The sequence below is a fragment of the Callithrix jacchus genome, chromosome X (genome assembly GCF_049354715.1).
Source record: "Callithrix jacchus isolate 240 chromosome X, calJac240_pri, whole genome shotgun sequence".
Taxonomy (NCBI): domain Eukaryota; kingdom Metazoa; phylum Chordata; class Mammalia; order Primates; family Cebidae; genus Callithrix; species Callithrix jacchus.
In genome coordinates, this window is record NC_133524.1 from 84,140,222 (window position 1) to 84,158,591 (window position 18,370).

Here is an 18,370-nt window from a genome sequence, read left to right on the forward strand (position 1 = left end):
ACTCAATAAATATTTGTTGCATGAATAAATGAAAGCTAAAGGATTCCCTGGATATTAAACTTTGGAAAGTGTTTCCAAGATTATTACTATTATTAGTAATTACTAATAATAAGTGAATTACTATTATTAGTAATTCAGGCTCTAAATCCAAAAGCGGAAAAGACATTGCAAGTTGCAAACAAATGTTTCTTGTTTTTTTGTCAGTAGTTTGGAGTATGGCTACACAAGGCACATGGTAAATTTTAGTTCTGGCTCAGATCCTTTTGGTGTTGGCTCAACTCTTAGCATGTGTAGCTAATATCTAATACAGCTATTATAAGAATTGGAAATTGCATTATGATCATTGGGCTTGGAAGACTATTAATCCTTCATTTACATTACTGAATGTGGCAAAATCCTGAAGACAAATAGGCAAAATACCTTACTTATATGAAATTCTATTTCCTGTTAGACACTTAAGTGTCTTACTATACATTTTTCTCTATTTGTGGGAAACTGTGTAAAGTCAGTGGGCTATAGCTTTTTTCTGATAACACATTTAAGAAATTTAAGTTGGAAGCTGTTATTTGGCAGTTTACCAACACCATCTGATTAGCTCTGTTTCTTGTTTGGCTGAGCAGCTGGCAATTAATGAATTGATAGGAAATGGTCACACGGCAGTGGCATTAGCATGTGAACATCTGGTATTAAAATTAGTCAATACAGAGAGGTTTTTGTGTGATAATTCATTCACTGACAAAAATCACTGCTTGGATCTCATTCTAGTGTTCTATGGAAAGATAAAGCTATTACTATCTCAGAGCATGAGATGAAAATGCATTGAGTGGGCATTAAGGGTTGTTTGTATTTGTTTGTTTATTCGGGAGGGTGGGTGGGTTGCAGAGTTACAAGCCCACAGCATAACTTGGAAACCATGCATTTTCCCACAGAATTATCCATTCTCCCACTTGAAGGTATTTTATCCTATGATCATTATGGATGATTCCCTTAATCTGTAAGCCTCTTCCAGGACAAGTTCATCACATTAAAGAGATGAGAGGGTTTTTTGTTCAAACACCACATAGGTCACACATAGGGTCTGTGTATTGTTTTGGATTCTTTCATGCTTACATATTCCAGCTGCACCCCCAACTTGGCATTATTTCTTATGCATAATATCATATTGCCTCTTCTAATTGAGGATTGGAATTATGCTTTCAAAAACCACTGAAGAGTGAAAGCTCCCGATATTTAGAATTTTTTTTTTCTGAGTGGTGAATTTTTTTTCTCGGATTCTTAACTACTCTGAGAGAAACAAGGTAAGAGTATTGTGGATTCACTGTTCCATAGACTAATGAAATACATATAGTGTGATAACTCTTACCCTAGAATACGGAGTTTAACAATTACTAAATTGCATAATTTTTCCTTTTTAACCTCAAGAGTCCTTTTCCTATTTTTTGAGTTTATGAAAACTTTGCTGTATTCATCCATGTTAACTTAAATTCAATGGTGAATTGGTGATTGTAGAACGCAGACCAATTCTTGAATTGGTTCACAAAGAAACATAAAGTGTTATGTTTCCAGTAATATTTAGATATATCAACTTCGGGCGTCACATTACTCCCCCTATTTAGAGGTAAGCCAAGTTAGTAACAACAATGAGCAAATATTTATTTTACTGTCTCCAGTTTTATTATTAAAGTCTTTCAAGTTACAATCTGTTCTGTTTCTGCAGAACTCTGGTGACAGCACAGAAGAAGCACATCAATTAAAGATGAAATAGCAAGACAAATGCATGAATAAAATATCCAGCATTCAAATAAACTTCCAAAAGCCACTCCTCAACAGCAAAATGCCATTAAATCATTTAGGAACTCATTAATAGGTTAACATTTGGAAGAGTAATTACAGTGAGAGTTGAAGTCAAACTAAATAAAAACAAAAAGACATATTACATAATCCTACTGAATGCTTAAAGGGAATAAATATAATAAAATATCAGAGGCAATCAATGTTGAGACAGTTGTTTTTAAAAGGCAATGAAACATGTGTGCATACATATTACCACATGGTACAGATATTTAACACACATTAGTACTTCATATATTCTGCATATACTTCTTTATTTCCCAGAATGTAAAAGAATATATTGAAATGAAATAAATGGTCTCTATGAACATGGTCAGAGATGATACTTTAGTGCCAATAAACTGAATCCTAGGCGAAAATGACTGTGTTTAACCTTATAAAAAACTAAATTTTCTAAACATTGCCCTTGTTATTTATGAAGGTTCAAATGTACTTTCAAATAAATTGATATCATGAGCATCATTTTTAACCACTTGTGATATATCTCTAAAGAAAAGGAACTGGTATAGTAGAGAAGGGATTGTTTGTACTAATTAACAAAATTTTCTATCACAACTTACCCTTTTTAGCAATGTCATTGAACTATGCAAGTACACATCGGAATCTGAGTTATTATTGAAGATAATATTACTAATTACTGGGAAAATAGGAATTTTATTGTGTGAGAATGTATACATTTTGGAAATCTCCTTTCCTACTTTGGATCTGGAGAAGACTTCTGTGGTGTTTCTTAGAAGCTACAGCTGTTTCCAACGGGGCACACATTAAATACATGATGAGTAACAGGGTTGTAAAAGTCATAAATGCCACATAAATGAAATTATCAATGAGTACAGATGATTGGGGTTTTAGATTTGCAAGTTTCCTTTTTAAATGTATTTATTGATCTGTTGCAAATACTTTTAACCCTGTATTTGGCAAATGGTGAAGACATTATCACTTGTGTTCTCATTTGTAATAAAACGGATTAACTTGCTGTGAAATTTTAACCAGGCTGAGACACAACAGTAGCCAACTAATGAACCAAAGCATATTGCAGTTAAGTAGCTAAATGGATGCATACATATTACAGGGTGAAAAATGGATCTGTTTACTTGCAAAGAAGAATTGTTCATATAATTATTCATTATTTTAGGAGAACTTAAACATTCCACTTCCACAGAGATTAGAAAAAACACATAATTCTTAATCAATATAAAACACTGCATTTGTATAACATGGTTTGCATCGTGAAAAAAGTCTGGCTTCAGTGCTGCCTTAGAAAACTAACAATGGACTGAACCTTGATTGAATTTAGTAAATACAGGCTACGAACTCTTAAAGCAGAAAATTTGCTTCATGCAAAATTTTACTGTCACTCTTAATATTCGTTTTCTAAATGACATTCTCAAAGTTTGTTCATTGTTTCACATAATATGCTGCTGAAAATGCAAAGAAGGAGTTTCAGCATAAGTTATTGGAGTTATATTGTTTGATCATATGCTAATTTAAAATATATTAGGGGAATCCACTATTTTTTCTCAATATTAATTAATATCCATTATGTTTTTTTGGTTAACATTCATGATACTTTCTATTTGGATAGGTGCTCTTCTAATTTTTATTTATTCATAATGAACTTGTAGTTTTTATTAGGCAGAGTGAGCAAGACCAATTATCACTGTCAGTTGGATTCTCTTGCTTTTTTAAACTGTGAAACTGCGTGGATCACTCAAAAATTGTTTATTTTTATTACAACAGCATACATTGCTTTATATGTGATTCCAGTTTGCTATTACACAGTGATTTTTCCTTTTGTCACTTTTATTTTTTCACAATAATTGCTGCACTTTCTCCCTCTCCATTCATTCAGAGTTCCATTAGAGATAAATATAGTTCATTGAATTACACATATTTGAAGGAAATTTCCAGTGTTGGAATTCAAATACAAATACTGAATGTTCTACAGTTTTTGCACATATTTTGGCATGGAATCAGTGAGACACAATGGTTAAAGGCAAAAAGAAATTGGCCACATATAGTAAATTCCTTCCACTGGTATCTGTGTGTGTTTGCACGCATGTGTATGCACATGCACACACATACTATTTAAAGAATATATGTTAAAGCATTACAGTTTAAGTTGAATTTCACAACTGATAAACTACTAGTCTTTTTTACAGAAAGTGAAAGGATGTGATAGAAAGGGCTGTATGGATCTTGCTGTCAGTACCCATGTCATCCCTACAAAATTTGAATAGAATTTTTGGGGAAAAAACTTGATTCTTTTCTTCTGCTTTCCTTCTATATTTCTTTTGATTTTTCCCTGCAGACATTATGTGACAAGTAGATATTTTCCTGCATACTAAATATAAATGAAATGTATCAGTATACTCCTCTGTTTGAAAACATTGTTTTGGAGGAATGACAAAAGCTATAAAGTCCTTAAAACGTAATATACATTTAACATTATTGTTATTTAATTAGCATATAATACTGCAGTTAATATACTCAAGGTCTAGTATTCATTTCACTAATGTTATTGGATGTTAATGAAATGCTAAGCAATAATGTAAAACAAAATTTAAAAATATGGGTGCTACATTGATGACTGTACTAGTGTTCTATTGTTGCTATAACAAATTGCCACAACTTTAGTGGTTTCACATAGTGCAAATCTGTTATTTTGGAGTTCTGTAGGTCAGAAGTTGGACGTGAGTTTCGCTAGGCTAAAAGCAAGGTGTGGTCAAGGCTGCATTTCTTTCTGTAGACCCCAGAAAAGAATCTGTTATCTGTTTTCTTTTCTTCTTGTAAAATAATTTCACCTTTTATTTTAGATTTATGAGACACGTGTACAGGTTTTTTACATGGATATATTATGTGATGGTGAGGTTTAGGCTACTAATGGTCTTGTGACCTAGGCAGTGAGTATAGTGTCTAATAGGTAGTTTTTCAGCCTTTTCCCTCTCCCTCTCTACCCCCTCTAGAAGTGCCCAGTGCTTATTGTTAAAGACCACTCACATTTCTTTGCTCATGACTCCCTTCTTCCATCTTCAAAGCCAGCAATATTGCATCTCTGTGACCATTCTTCTGTAGTCATGTCTCCCTCTGACCCTTCTTTTCTGCCTGTGTCTTTCACAGTTTAGAATCCTGGTGATCAGATTGGGTCCACTAAGATAATCCAGTATAAGCTCTCTATTTCATGATTCTCAATTGCATCTGCAAAGTCCCTTTGGCCATGTGAAGTAACAAATTCACAGGTTCTGGTAATTATGATGTGGATTGCATATTTAAGTTGGGGAGATGGCATCATTCTGCCTGCTGCAATGGCAGACATTGGATAATGTTAACTACTACTAATGAAAAAATAAATTTTAACCCTTGTTCTACTTTTGCATTAGACAGACAGCTTTTTAGGGGATTTATTTGGGCTTCTCATGCAAAATCAGTGTGGAAATGTACAAGCACATATTTGACAAACTATTTCTTAATGTTATGATGATTAGAATACTGATGTTGTGATTACAGATAATTAGACAGAATATTTAATTTAAGAAATTTATTATGGATGAATTAAATATGTTATAGAACACTGTCTGTCCCAGCATGTCTATCACCCAGTCGCATTTATTGCATATGTGCATAAAGACTGTAATTTTATTCTTTTATTAATAAAATTAACTTAATGATTTGGATTTATCATCAATTTGTGGTGCATAAACAGTGAATAGCTTCAGTCTTTTATAGCAATTTTAATAATCACAAAGGTCTTAAGAGGCATAATTACTGCAGAAGTATGCAGTAATATCTTATTTTATTGAAATCCATTATTGAAAACTACAAAAATCCATGGAATACTAGAGGAATTGACCTTGATAGTTCTTAGTGTAAGTTTGAAGAAAACAATAATTGTGTACTGTTACGGTTACAACTTTTTTTTTTGAGATGGAGTTTTGCTCTTGTTGCCCAGGCTGGAGTGCAACGGCGTGACCTCGGCTCACTGCAACATTCGCCTCCCGGGTTCAAGGGATTCTCCTGCCTCAGGCTCTCGAGTAGCTGGAATTACAGGCACCTGCCACCATGCCAAGCTAATTGTTTGTATTTTTAGTAGAGATGGGGGTTTCACCATTTTGGACAGGCTGGTCTCGAATTCCTGACCTCAGGTGATCCACTCACCTCAGCCTCACAAAATGCTGAGATTACAGGCGTGAGCCACCACACCTGGCCTATTAAAATATTTTGTTGGCAGAATACAATGTAAGTTATTAAGGTCTGAGAGATTACAGGTATCTAATATACAGGTATATCGTTCCATAAATTTTGTCCTTACAGAAAACTTCATCATGTACCTGGTGCCACGATTGGTGAGTTTTAGTCCAGGGCTCTCAAGTCTTTACATGTGGGAGCTCTCCTTCTTAATGAGACAGGAGTATCACCTTCCAGGCCTTGCCATGAACTTTACATCAATCTAGAAGCTACCATAACAATAATCTTCAAAACACACCTACACTATTAATTTATGATTTTTTAGGAGAGTGAATGTAAATTAACTTTTCTTGAGCCTTTACCATATGCTTTTTTGCCTTCTTCTATAATTTAGCCCTCATGATAGTTCATTAATTTCACAAGAATCAAAAATATATTTTTATTTAAAGATATGTGTTTAAGACCAAGTATTGCAGATGTGTACACTTTCATGGTAAGTGAGAGATCAATATGTCACGTGTATAGACACAACCGACAAAAAAACTTGGCACATAGATGACACTTCTTTTGTGTTTCCTTTTGTGTCAGGAGCGGATCCCAGAGAGTCCCTCTCCTGTTCCTTCTCTGGAAGAGAATCATTGCCCTGGGAGCCAGACATCTTCCCACTCCAGCAGCAGTGTGTCCAGCTCTCCCTCTCAGATGGATCATCAGTTGGAAAGAATGGGTGAGTAACTTTTCTGAAACAGGTGATTGGAAAATATTGTTGTAGGAAATTAGTTGTTAAGAAACAGAGGAGAGAGAAAAGCTGGGGAAGCTGACAACTTCTTAATGTAAATGGCTTTTTGAAATTTGGTCTTTTGTAATTGCTGAAGCAATATGACCAACAAAATGAAACTTACATTGTTAGAAGTTTGTTCTCTGCAAAGATCTTCCTTTACTGTATCATTCAATCTCATGGATGCAATATGATGAAACATTTGTAGAGTATGTGTGAGTTCTATATGTGATATAATACACCTGACACATTCACAACAACCTTTTGAATAAAAGAAGATAAAATATCCTTTAGGCAGTTGCCCATTTAAGAGTGAATAAAAGGTGAATCAATATGAGATTTGCCACAATCTCAACAACTTAGATCACAAATATTTAACGTGATTTCCCCTACGTTTATATATATTTTGTTGTGTCAGAAGCCTTACACCATAAATGCTACTCTAGAAATTGGTGATGATGTGGCATATTGGGGACTTTAATCCAGCTTCGGGTCTGGCACTAACTAGCTATAACCTCCTGTGTAAGCCACTTAACCACCATGAGTTTCTTTACCTATTATATGGAAAAACCTATCACCCTGTCTAATGCACTGGATTATTGAGAGGTGAAATTAAATATTATGTGAAAAAAGTGCCAAGGAAGTGTGGGTGATAAAAATTACTATTTTCTGTGTGACTTGACTTTGATTACTTGTCATTTCCTGGTTTCTAATTCTACTCAGGTAGATAGAAGTTGACAGGTGCATTCAGCTGTAACAAATTCTCATTTGGTATGTAGTAATTACGGATCAATTGAGCTAGATAAAATCTTTGTTAAGATTTTATCTTAACAAAGATTTATCTTTGTTAATTTATCTTTCCAAAATAATGTATTTTCTGAGGGGAAGAGAAATTTGGGAGATTAGGCAAGGTTTTAGATTCCAGAATGATGAAAAATATCCCTTGGGGAAATTAATCCAAATCTCACTTAGTCTGTCAATATGATATGTTTTTTGGGGCCCCTTAGCTTCATAGTGAGCATAGTGGTTATCAAATCTGGCCCCCAATTATAATCACCTATGGAATTTTTATTAATATGGATGCTGAGGTCACACACTCAGAGTTTGATTCACTTGGTCTAGAATAGAGCCTGGGAAGAAGTATTTTGTTTTGCTTTTCAGTATTTCTTCGAGATTCTTATGTGCAGCCAGGGTTAAGAACCAGTGGGTTAGAGCTTGAGGCTAATGGCCCTGAGAGAGGAAGTTTAATTCCTGGAAGACATGATAGATGTCTTCTAGCTTTACTCTCTTCTATGACATAAACCACCTGGTTGTTTCAACATTGTGTATAACTGATTCAAGAAAGTCTGAGAAAGAATGAGAATCTACAGATGGGTGAACACTAATGAGTCAAGAAACAAAAGGACACATTCTTCCATTAAGATACTATTCACATTGATGAGGGTGGGAAGAAGGAGACAGAAAGGAGAAAGGGATATACAAAGATAATTATTTACTGAGTGCTGGCTAAAAAGCAGAGCACATGGGGAAATATACTTGGTAATAGATATATTATAAAAGAATGGGCAACTTATACTTAGAAGTAAAATCAAATATAACCAAAGCAATGTAAAATCCTAGAAAAAGTTTTGACAATACAGTTTATTTCTAATTACACTGGCAGTAATTAGGCTCTACATGCACATTACACAGTTGTCTGAGAATGATACCAAGGTTTTCTATAAATAAATAAAAAGACTTGAGAATTTTTAACTCTACAATTACCATATTTTATTAATAGAGCTATATAAGGTTTGAATAAAATATGACTAAAGAGAATGAAGTTACAAACTCCGAAAATTAGCATTTTTTGTCTTTCAATGTGCTTTGTATAGAATCATAATAATTTCCAGAAAATTATATGATCTATCGATCTTGCTATGTTGGCAAATATACAAGCTCATATGTGTATATGTGTAAATATTAATTATATTTTGGAATTCCCACAATTAAGCAGTTTACTGATTATTTTCATTATATGATCTTCAGACTAACTAAAAAACTTACTACTCTTTCAGATGTAGAAGTATATGAAACTTACTTAGTTTTATATACTTCCATGTCTGAAACAGCAGAAATTCCTGTTATTCTAGTTATTATTAGTTGTTATTAGAGAACATTAGCCATTTGTGTGCTGCTTTTCTACCTTTTTTCTGGGTATTTCACATAACAAACTACTCAGTTACACATCTTATTTATAGTTATGATACCCAACAATAGAGAAGAACTTATTGTTGATCAGGATAATGGACCAACCATCAAAAAGTTCCAAATAGATAATAAAGGTAAAATGATTTTTGCTTGTTTGATACACATATAATAATCAGATAGTAACTGAGTTAACACCTGTGTGCTGTATATTGCATCCACATTTCCCTGAGTAAGAATAGATTCATACCAGCTTGGGATGAGTTATTTTAATAGTAGAAAACATGATGTTTATCTGAAGCTTGTTTATTTGGGAGGTTATAAATTATATATCCACCTGAAATTTGTCTGTGCATGTGGTAGTAAGCTTTATTTAAAGCCCTTTTACTTTGCCAGTTCAGAGACATCTGAATCTCTTTGTATTATATATTTATTTTATTAGCAATGTTTAAATGATTCACCAGTTGGGGGTTATATTTCACAAAATCGAGTTGCTGTCATAGAGGATAGCTGTTCCCCTCAACCCTTGAAAGTGATTTTTAAAACATATGCTAATTTGAACATTTCAAACAAAAAATTAGCAAGTTAGCCCATCAGGTAATTATGTGAAATACTAATAGATATGATCTCAGCCTTCCTTTTGATCTGCTGAGGTACATGTATCACTTCTGCACAATATCCAGTTATGTCTTAGGAGAGCTGTTCAAGGAAGATAGAGAGAGTAAGAATTTCAAAGTGATACTCTCCTAATATGAAAGCTGAGTACATCTTTGTTTAAAAGACTAAAAGGAAAATATATAATCATATGGTATAGGTTATGCATTGTTGCTGTCACCATGAGTTAGACAGTGGCTAACATGTAATTCATCAGATCATCGGATAGTTTATTTGTACTTCACCAAAGGGTAAATTTTTCTATCTACTAATGGTGCCAATAATATATAGAAAAAATGCATCATGAACTGAAGGGTTAATGGAGAATATTTTCTTTTTTCTGTAAACTGAACGTGCTTCATAATTACCCAGATGAGCATTTTAGTTGGAATTTGAAATCGTGTGTGATTTTAATTTCATTGATCGTTGGTTGCTTTCCTTGCCACATGTTTTGTCTTTTCAGTAGCCTTACAGTGGAAGGCTATGCCCACTGGGGCTCCAAAATGCAAATGATTGATTTTAGAATATTGTCAGAATGAAAGAAGTCAGATTCGTGATATTAAACTACCCAAACTTGCGCACGGGTAATGACATTCTAGTTAAAGAAGAAACTTCATTTATAACCGAGCAACAATTTGTTCCTGAGACTTTTTTCCCCACCATGTCACAACTATTTAAAGGACAGCTTGGTAGTAAAGCAGCTTTGCTAGGAAAGTCTCAATCTGTACATGACACATATGATACAATCAGAGTTGCAAACGTCGTAAGTCAAAATGGCATTTGGGACTGTCCTGTGTACTGCAGCACTCAAGTATACTCTGTTGTGTCTTATGAACAATCAGCTGGAGCATTACTACAGATGTATAGTAACTGATTTTTATAAAATATATAGTGGCATGCACTGGTATTTCTGAATCTCTTGCTATGGAATGGTACAATTTTACTTGTTTAAGTCAAATAAGTTGGTCATATATCCTAATGGGGACATTAATAAACAAGAGAGGCATATTAAATTGCACTCCAGTTATAGTGGAAAGGTTTTTATTTAAATGGGATTCTCTATGTCACATTCTACCAGTTATATTTGTGATGGTAAGAAAAGAAATATTTTCCTGAAATAAAATTTAGTTATTAAAAGGGAATGAGTTAAAGTAGAAGTGTCAACATTTATTAACTGTGACAAGTAAGCAGTTTATACAACTGTGGCAAACATATGCTTTCACATCTGCTTTGAGTATCATCATGATTTTAAAAATGATTTATAGCTCTGAAAATTATAAAATGCCAGCTTTGCCATTATGAAGGAATTTTCAGAACATAAAGACATACCTTTAGAGTATTCATGTAGCTCACCCTTACTGTACCTGGAAAACTGGATGAAATTATAGTATATGTCTCAAAGTCTATGTGACCTGAGCCTTCATGGCATTGATATCAATTTTGACTATGCCAAATATTGTGATTTTAGTTGTGAATCAAGCATTTTGAATAAACTGACTGATCAGTCAAATCAAGCTTTTGATTTTATTTTTTCACAGCCTTTGTCAAACAAATTGATTAATTGCACATTATGACATTGTGTTATATGGTTTTTAGCAGCCATTTCTGGGATTCTTTAGAGTACAGTAATTAGGACTATTCATTCTAGTTTACTTGTGTGAAACAAAGGCCCACAGTAAAACTCCCTTCCTCTGGCAGCCACTGATCTCTCAAACTGCTAGCAGGAATAGGTTTCTTGTGATATTTTGCATTGGGAAGTAAATGTTTTCGATAGAAAACATTCTATGTGCAAGATTCCCCAAATACTCTGATTATCAAATCTGGCATGCTACAGAAATAATGGAAAAATAAATTTATCATCCAGCTCAAAAATTTAGTGAAATGTTACATTTTAAGTTAACCCACAGCCTACAGATGAACAGTTAGTAGTTTTAACATCCTTTGGTCACAATAATCTACAGTCTATTTTACGTGGAATAAAAGCATTGTCATATTTCTTTTTTAACTTTTACATTCAGGGGTACATGTACAAGTTTGTTAAATACGTAAATTGTGTGTCACTTTGGTTTGGTGTGCAGATTATTTTGTCACCCAGGTAATAAGCATAATATCTGACATGTAGGTTTTTCAATCCTCTCCCTCTTCCCAACCTCCACCCTCAAGTAGACCCCGGTGTCTGTAGTTCTTTTCTTTGTGTCTGTGTGTTCTCAATATTTATCTTCCACGTATAAGTGAGAACATTCAGTATTTGGTTTTTTGTTCCTGCATTAGTTGTCTTAGGATGATGACCTCCAACCCCATCCATGTTGCTGCAAAGGACATTATCCTGTCCTTCTTTGTGGTTGCATAATATTCCATGATATATATGTACCATGTTTTTAATGGGCATTTAGGTTGATTACATATCTTTGCTCTTGTGAACAGTGCCACAATAAACATACACATGCATGATTTAAAATAATTTATATTCCTTTGGGTACCAATCCAATAATGGGATTGCTGGCTCGAATGGTAGTTCTATTTTAAGTTCTTTGAGAAATCACCAAACTGCTTTCCCCAGTGGCTGATTTACATTTTTACCACCAGTGTATAAGCATTCCTTTTTCTCCACAATCTTGCCATCATCTGCTGTTTATTGACTTTTTAACAATATCCATTCTGATTTGATGTGAGATGGTATCTCATAGTGGTTTTTACTTGCATTTCTCTAATGATCAATGATACCGAACATTTTTTTATATGCTGTTGGCTTCATGTATGTCTTATTTTGAAAAGGGTCTGTTCATGTCCCTCATCCACATTTTAATGATGTTGTTTGCTTTTACTTTTTGTGGTGGAATATTATTTCATTGCATGAATACCTCACATTTCGTTTATCTATTCATCAGTTGAAGGTTATTTCGGACACCTCCACTTTTTGGCTGTTACAAATAATGCTGCTGTGAACCTTTGGATTCAGTTTTGGGTTGACTTGCGTTTTCGTTTTGCATGTATATATACTAAGTGAAATTGATGTGTCTTATGGTAACTTTGTGTTTAACTACTTGAGGAACTACCACACTGTTTGCCAAAGTGGATGTAGGAGTTTACATTTCCACCAGCGACATGTGAGGGTTTAAATTCCTCCTCGCTCTCTCCAACACTTTGATTATAGCTATACTAGTGTTTGTGAAGTATTATTTCATTTTGGCTTTGGTTTGTCTTCCCTGATGAATAATCATTTTCAGCATCTTTTCTTGTGTTTATTGGCTATTTATATATCTTCTTTGGACAAATATCTGTTTAAGTTCTTTGTCCATTTTTTAGTTAGGCATCTTAATTCTTTAATTTAATTTATCATTTGTTTTTAAGTTGTAAGAGTTCTTTCTATATTACGGATACAATATCTTTAGCAGACATATGAGTTACAAATATTTTTTTTTTTTTTTTTTTTTTTTTGAGACGGAGTTTCGCTCTTGTTACCCAGGCTGGAGTGCAATGGCGCGATCTCGGCTCACCGCAACCTCCGCCTCCTGGGTTCAGGCAATTCTCCTGCCTCAGCCTCCTGAGTAGCTGGGATTACGTGCACACGCCACCGTGCCCAGCTAATTTTTTGTATTTTTAGTAGAGACGGGGTTTCACCATGTTGACCAGGATGGTCTCGATCTCTTGACCTCGTGATCCACCCGCCTCGGCCTCCCAAAGTGCTAGGATTACAGGCTTGAGCCACCGCGCCCGGCCGAGTTACAAATATTTTATCCCATTTTGTGGGTTATCTTTTTACTTTTTCCATAGTATCCTTTGATGGACAGGTTATTAATTTTCATAAAGATCAATTTATTTTTTGACACGTAGTTTTGGTGTTGTATCTAAGAATGCTTTGCTCTTACGCTTAGATTTATACTCCCCTTTGAGTTAACTTTTGTTGTGTTAGATAGGGAACCAACTTCATTATTTTGCATTTGATTTCTCAGTGCGTATAAAAGTTATGTTTACATAATACTATAGTCTATTAAGTGTATGACACTATTATGTCGAAAAAACAGTACACACACCTTAATTTAAAAATACTTCATTGCTAAAAAAATGGTAATGATTTATCTAAGCCTTCACCGAGTCATAATCTTTTTAATGATGAAGGGTCTTGCCTTGCTGTTGCTGGCTGCTGACTGATCAGGGTGGTTGTCACTGCAGGTTAGGGTGGCTGTAGAAATTCCTTGTTATAAGACAACAATGAAGTTTGCCACATCAATTGACTTTTCTTTTCATGAAAGATTTCTCTATAGCATGCTATGCTCTTTGAAGGCATCTTACCTACAGTATATTTCTTTCAAAATTTGAGACAATTCTCCCAACCTCTACCATTGCTTTACTATAATTTTCTAAATAGTTTGTTGTCATTTCAACAATGTTCATAACCTTCTTATCAGGAGTGTATTTCATCTCAATAAACCACGTTCTTTGGTTCTCCTTAAAAACAACTCTTCATCCATTCAAGTTTTATCATGAGATTGCAGCAATTCAGTCATATGTTCAGATTTTACTTCTAATACTAGTACTTTTGCTATTTTCACATGTGCAGTGACTTCCTCTACCGAAGTCTTGAGTCCCTCAAAGTCATCCATGAGGATTGGAATACATTTCTTCCAAACTCTTGTTAATGTTGGCATTTTGACCTCCTGCCGCTAATCAAAAATGTTGGTAATAACATTTAGCATGATGTGTCTTTTTCAGAGAGTTTTCAATTTATGTTACTCAGATCCGTTAGCTTTGCCAAATGCCTTTCCTGAGTAATGAGACTCAAAGTCAAAAAATTACTTCATGTTAGATAGTCTGCAGAATGTATGTTGTGTTAGCAGGCATGAAAAAATTAATTTCCTTTTACAGAGCTCTCGGGTAACTAGATTTGTTTGCAGTGAGCAGTAGTACTTTGCATGGAATCTTTTCTTTTTCAGCCATAGGTCTTAATAGTAGACTTAAAGTGTTCGGCAAACCATGCTGTAAATATATGTGCCATTATCCAGGCTTCATTGTTCCATTGATAGAGAAGAGACAGAGTAGAGTTTGGTATAACTCTGAAAAACTGCATGGTTGTTTTTTTGTTTGTTTGTTTGTTTGTTTGATTTTGTAATGGGAAATGTGTGTTGTCTTGAACTTAAAATCACCAACTGCATTATCCCCTAACAGGAGAGTCAGCCTGTCTTTTGAAACTTTGAAGCCAGGTATTGACCTCTCTTCTCTAGCTATGATAGTCCTAGATGGTATCTTCTTCTGATACAAGGTTGCTTTGTCTACAGTGAAAATCTGTTATTTAGTGTAGCCATCTTCCTCGATGATTTTAGCTAGATTTTCTGGATAACTTGCTGCAGCTTCTACATCCACATTTGCTGCTTTGCCTTGCACTTTTATGTTAAGGAGATGGTTCCTTTACACAAACCTCACAAATTCCCATTCATTAGATTCCAACTTCTCTTCTGCAGCTTCTTTATGTTTTTCAGCTTACAAGAAATTAAAGAGAGGTAGGGCCTTGCTCTGGGTTAGTCTTTGGATTAAAGAAATGCTGTGACTGGTTTGATCTTCTATCCAGACAACCACAACTTTCTCCAGATCACTTTCTTGTCATTTGTGTTTTCACTGAAGTGGCACTCTTAATGTCCTTCAAGAACTTTTCTTTTGCATTCACAACTTATCTAACTGTTTGGTGCAAGAGGCCTAGCTTTCAGCCTATCTTGACTTTTTTTTTTTTTTTTTTTTTTTGAGACAGAGTTTCGCTCTTGTTACCCAGGCTGGAGTGCAATGGCACGATCTCGGCTCACCGCAACCTCCACCTCCTGGGTTCAGGCAATTCTCCTGCCTCAGCCTCCTGAGTAGCTGGGATTACAGGCACACGCCACCATGCCCAGCTAATTTTTTTGTATTTTTAGTAGAGATGGGGTTTCACCATGTTGACCAGGATGGTCTCGATCTCTTGACCTCATTATCCACCCGCCTCAGCCTCCCAATGTCTTGACTTTTGACGTGCCTTCCTCACTAAGCTTAATGATTTAGAATTTTTGATTTAAAGTGAAATACATGTGACTCTTCCTCTTACTGAACACTTAGAGGCCATTGAAGGGTTAGTAGTTGACATAATTTCAATATTGTTGTATCTCAGGAAATAGAAGACCTGAGCAGGGAAAGAGAAATGATAGCAGAAAGAGAAGTGACATGATGGCAGGTCAGTGAAGCAGTCAGAACATACAAAGCATTTATCAGTTACATTTGACATCATATATAGGAGCAGTTCATGGAGTCCTAAAACAATTAAAATGGTAACATCAGAGATAACTGATAATAGAGCACCATAACAGATATAAAAATAATTAAAAATTTGAAACGTTGTGGGAATTACCAATATGTGACACAGAGACAAAAAGTGAGCGAGTGCTATTAGAAAAATGACACCAAATAGACTGGCTCAATGCAGGATTGCCACAAACCTTCAGTTTGTAACAAATATAGTATCTGTAAAGTGCAGTCAAACAGGGTGTGCCCGTATTTTGTTTTTCAATGTTTTATAATTTATTTATCATAAAACGTTTTGTTAATTTTGATTTCAGACTTTTCACTGCTGTGTATAGAACTATAATTAAATTTTTTCTATAGGTTTTTATATTCTTCAACTTTATTAAGATTTTTTAGCTTAAATGGCCTTTATGTGGATTCTTTAGGATTTTTTCTGCAATTTCTTTAAGAATTTTCTTTATATAACATCATACCATCTGCAAATTAAGATAGATGTATTTCTCTTTTCCAATCTATATGTCTTTTGTTTCTATTTCTTGCCTAATTCTGTGGCTAGAGACTGCAATACAATGTTGAATAGACATGGTGAAAGTGAATATCCTTGTCTTATTTCTGATGTTAAGAGGAAAGCTTTCAGTTTTTACCATTAAATATGATTTGACTAGTGGACTTTTTATGGATGTCCTTGGTCAAAAGAAGAAGTTTTCATACATGCTTTGTTTTGTGTATTTACTATGAAAACATGTTGTATTTTGTCACATTCTTTTTCTACATCTATCAAGATGACTCTGTGGGTTTTTCTTTTTTTTTTGAGACAGAGTCTCACTCTGTCACCAGGCACCAGGCTGGAGTGCAGTGGCACAATCTCGGCTCGCTGCAACCTTCACCCCGGGTTCAAGCAGTTCTCCTGCCTCAGCCTCCAGAGTAGCTGGGACTACAGGTGCACGCCACCATGCCCAGCTAATTTTTGTATTTTTAGTAGAGATGGGGTTTCACCATGTTGGCCAGAATGCTCTCGATCTCTTCTTGACCTCGTGATCCACCTGCCTCGGCCTCCCAAAGTGCTGGGATTACAGGCTTGAGCCACCGCACCCAGACCTTTTGTATTTTATTAGTACAGTTTATTACAGTGATTTTTCTAAGTAAATTCTATTTCTATTATTATTCTTTGTTGTGAATACTTAATATGAGATCTACCATCTTACATATTTTTAAGTGCTCAAAAATCTATTGTTGACTATAGGCACAGTGCTGTACAGCAGATCTCTTGAACTTATTCGTTTTGCATAACTGAAACTTTACACCAGTTGAACAGCAACTCTTCATTTCTGTCTCTCTACAGCCTCTGGCAACCACCATTCACAGTTTATTTCTATGAGTTTGACTATTTATGACTATTTACATAACTAGTATATGTGGAATCATGCAGTTTGTCCTTGTGTGAATGGCTTATTTCATTTAGCCTAATGTCCACCAGATTCATCCATGTTGTCACATATGGCAAGACTTCTGTCTTTTGAAAAGCTGAATAGTATTTTACTGTATTATGCATCACACTTTATTTATCCACTTTCATCCATAAATTGACATTTAGTTTATTTCCATGTATTTGTGATTGTGCACAACACTGCTATCAATGTTGGTATAGAAATATCAGTTCATGTTCTTGCTTTAAATACTTTTGATTTTCTACCCAGAAGTGGAAAGCTGGATCATATGGCTATTTTATGCTTAAAAATATATTTTGAGGCACTACCATACTGTTTTCCACAGTGAATGACTGCACAATTTTGTATTGCAACCAACAGTGTACACAGTTCTAGTTTTTCCACATCCTTAGTTCCTAACTCATTCTATGATACCAAAGCTTGGCACCAAAACCTGATCCCAAAACCTGGCAGAGTTTTCAAAAGGAAAAACCTCAAGCCAATATCCTTGATAAATATCAATACAAAAATTATTAGCCAAACACTGGCAAACTGAATTAAGCAGCTTATCAAAAAGCTACTCCACCGTGATCAAGTAGGCATCATCCCCAGATGGAAGGTTGGTTCAACATATGAAAATCAATAAATATGATTCATTACATAAACAGAACTAGAGACAAAAGCCACATGATTTGTTAAGTGAGACACTAGTGTTAATGAAAACAGCATCAGTAACATACGATTTTCTCAATTAGAGGCAGAAAAGGCTTTCGATAACATTCAACACCCCTTCATGTTAAAAACGCTCAATACACTAGGTATTGAGGGAACATACCTCCAAATAATAAGAGCCACCTCCGCTTTCAACATTCGCTCAAATTAGATACAATGAAGGGCTCTCATGCTACAATATAATTAGATTTTAGCTAAATTAACATATGTTTTGTGCATTGTTGAACTCGCAATATGTAAATACTTGTGAAGCACATATAAAAAATCGAGAAGATAGACAGAAGTAAAAGCAGGC

The 18,370-nt window shown here is 34.7% G+C and overlaps 1 protein-coding gene across 13 annotated transcripts in view; it reads left to right on the plus strand.

Annotated features, from left to right (window-relative positions):
- Positions 1 to 18,370, plus strand: part of DACH2 (dachshund family transcription factor 2) — a 647,423-nt gene that overhangs the window by 554,002 nt on the left and 75,051 nt on the right. For all 13 annotated transcript variants that reach the window (XM_035288190.3, XM_008989565.4, XM_035288191.3 and 10 more), the window contains one exon: positions 6,625 to 6,760. In XM_035288190.3, coding sequence (XP_035144081.1) covers positions 6,625 to 6,760 — 136 coding nt within the window. The remainder of the gene's footprint in view (positions 1 to 6,624; positions 6,761 to 18,370) is intronic.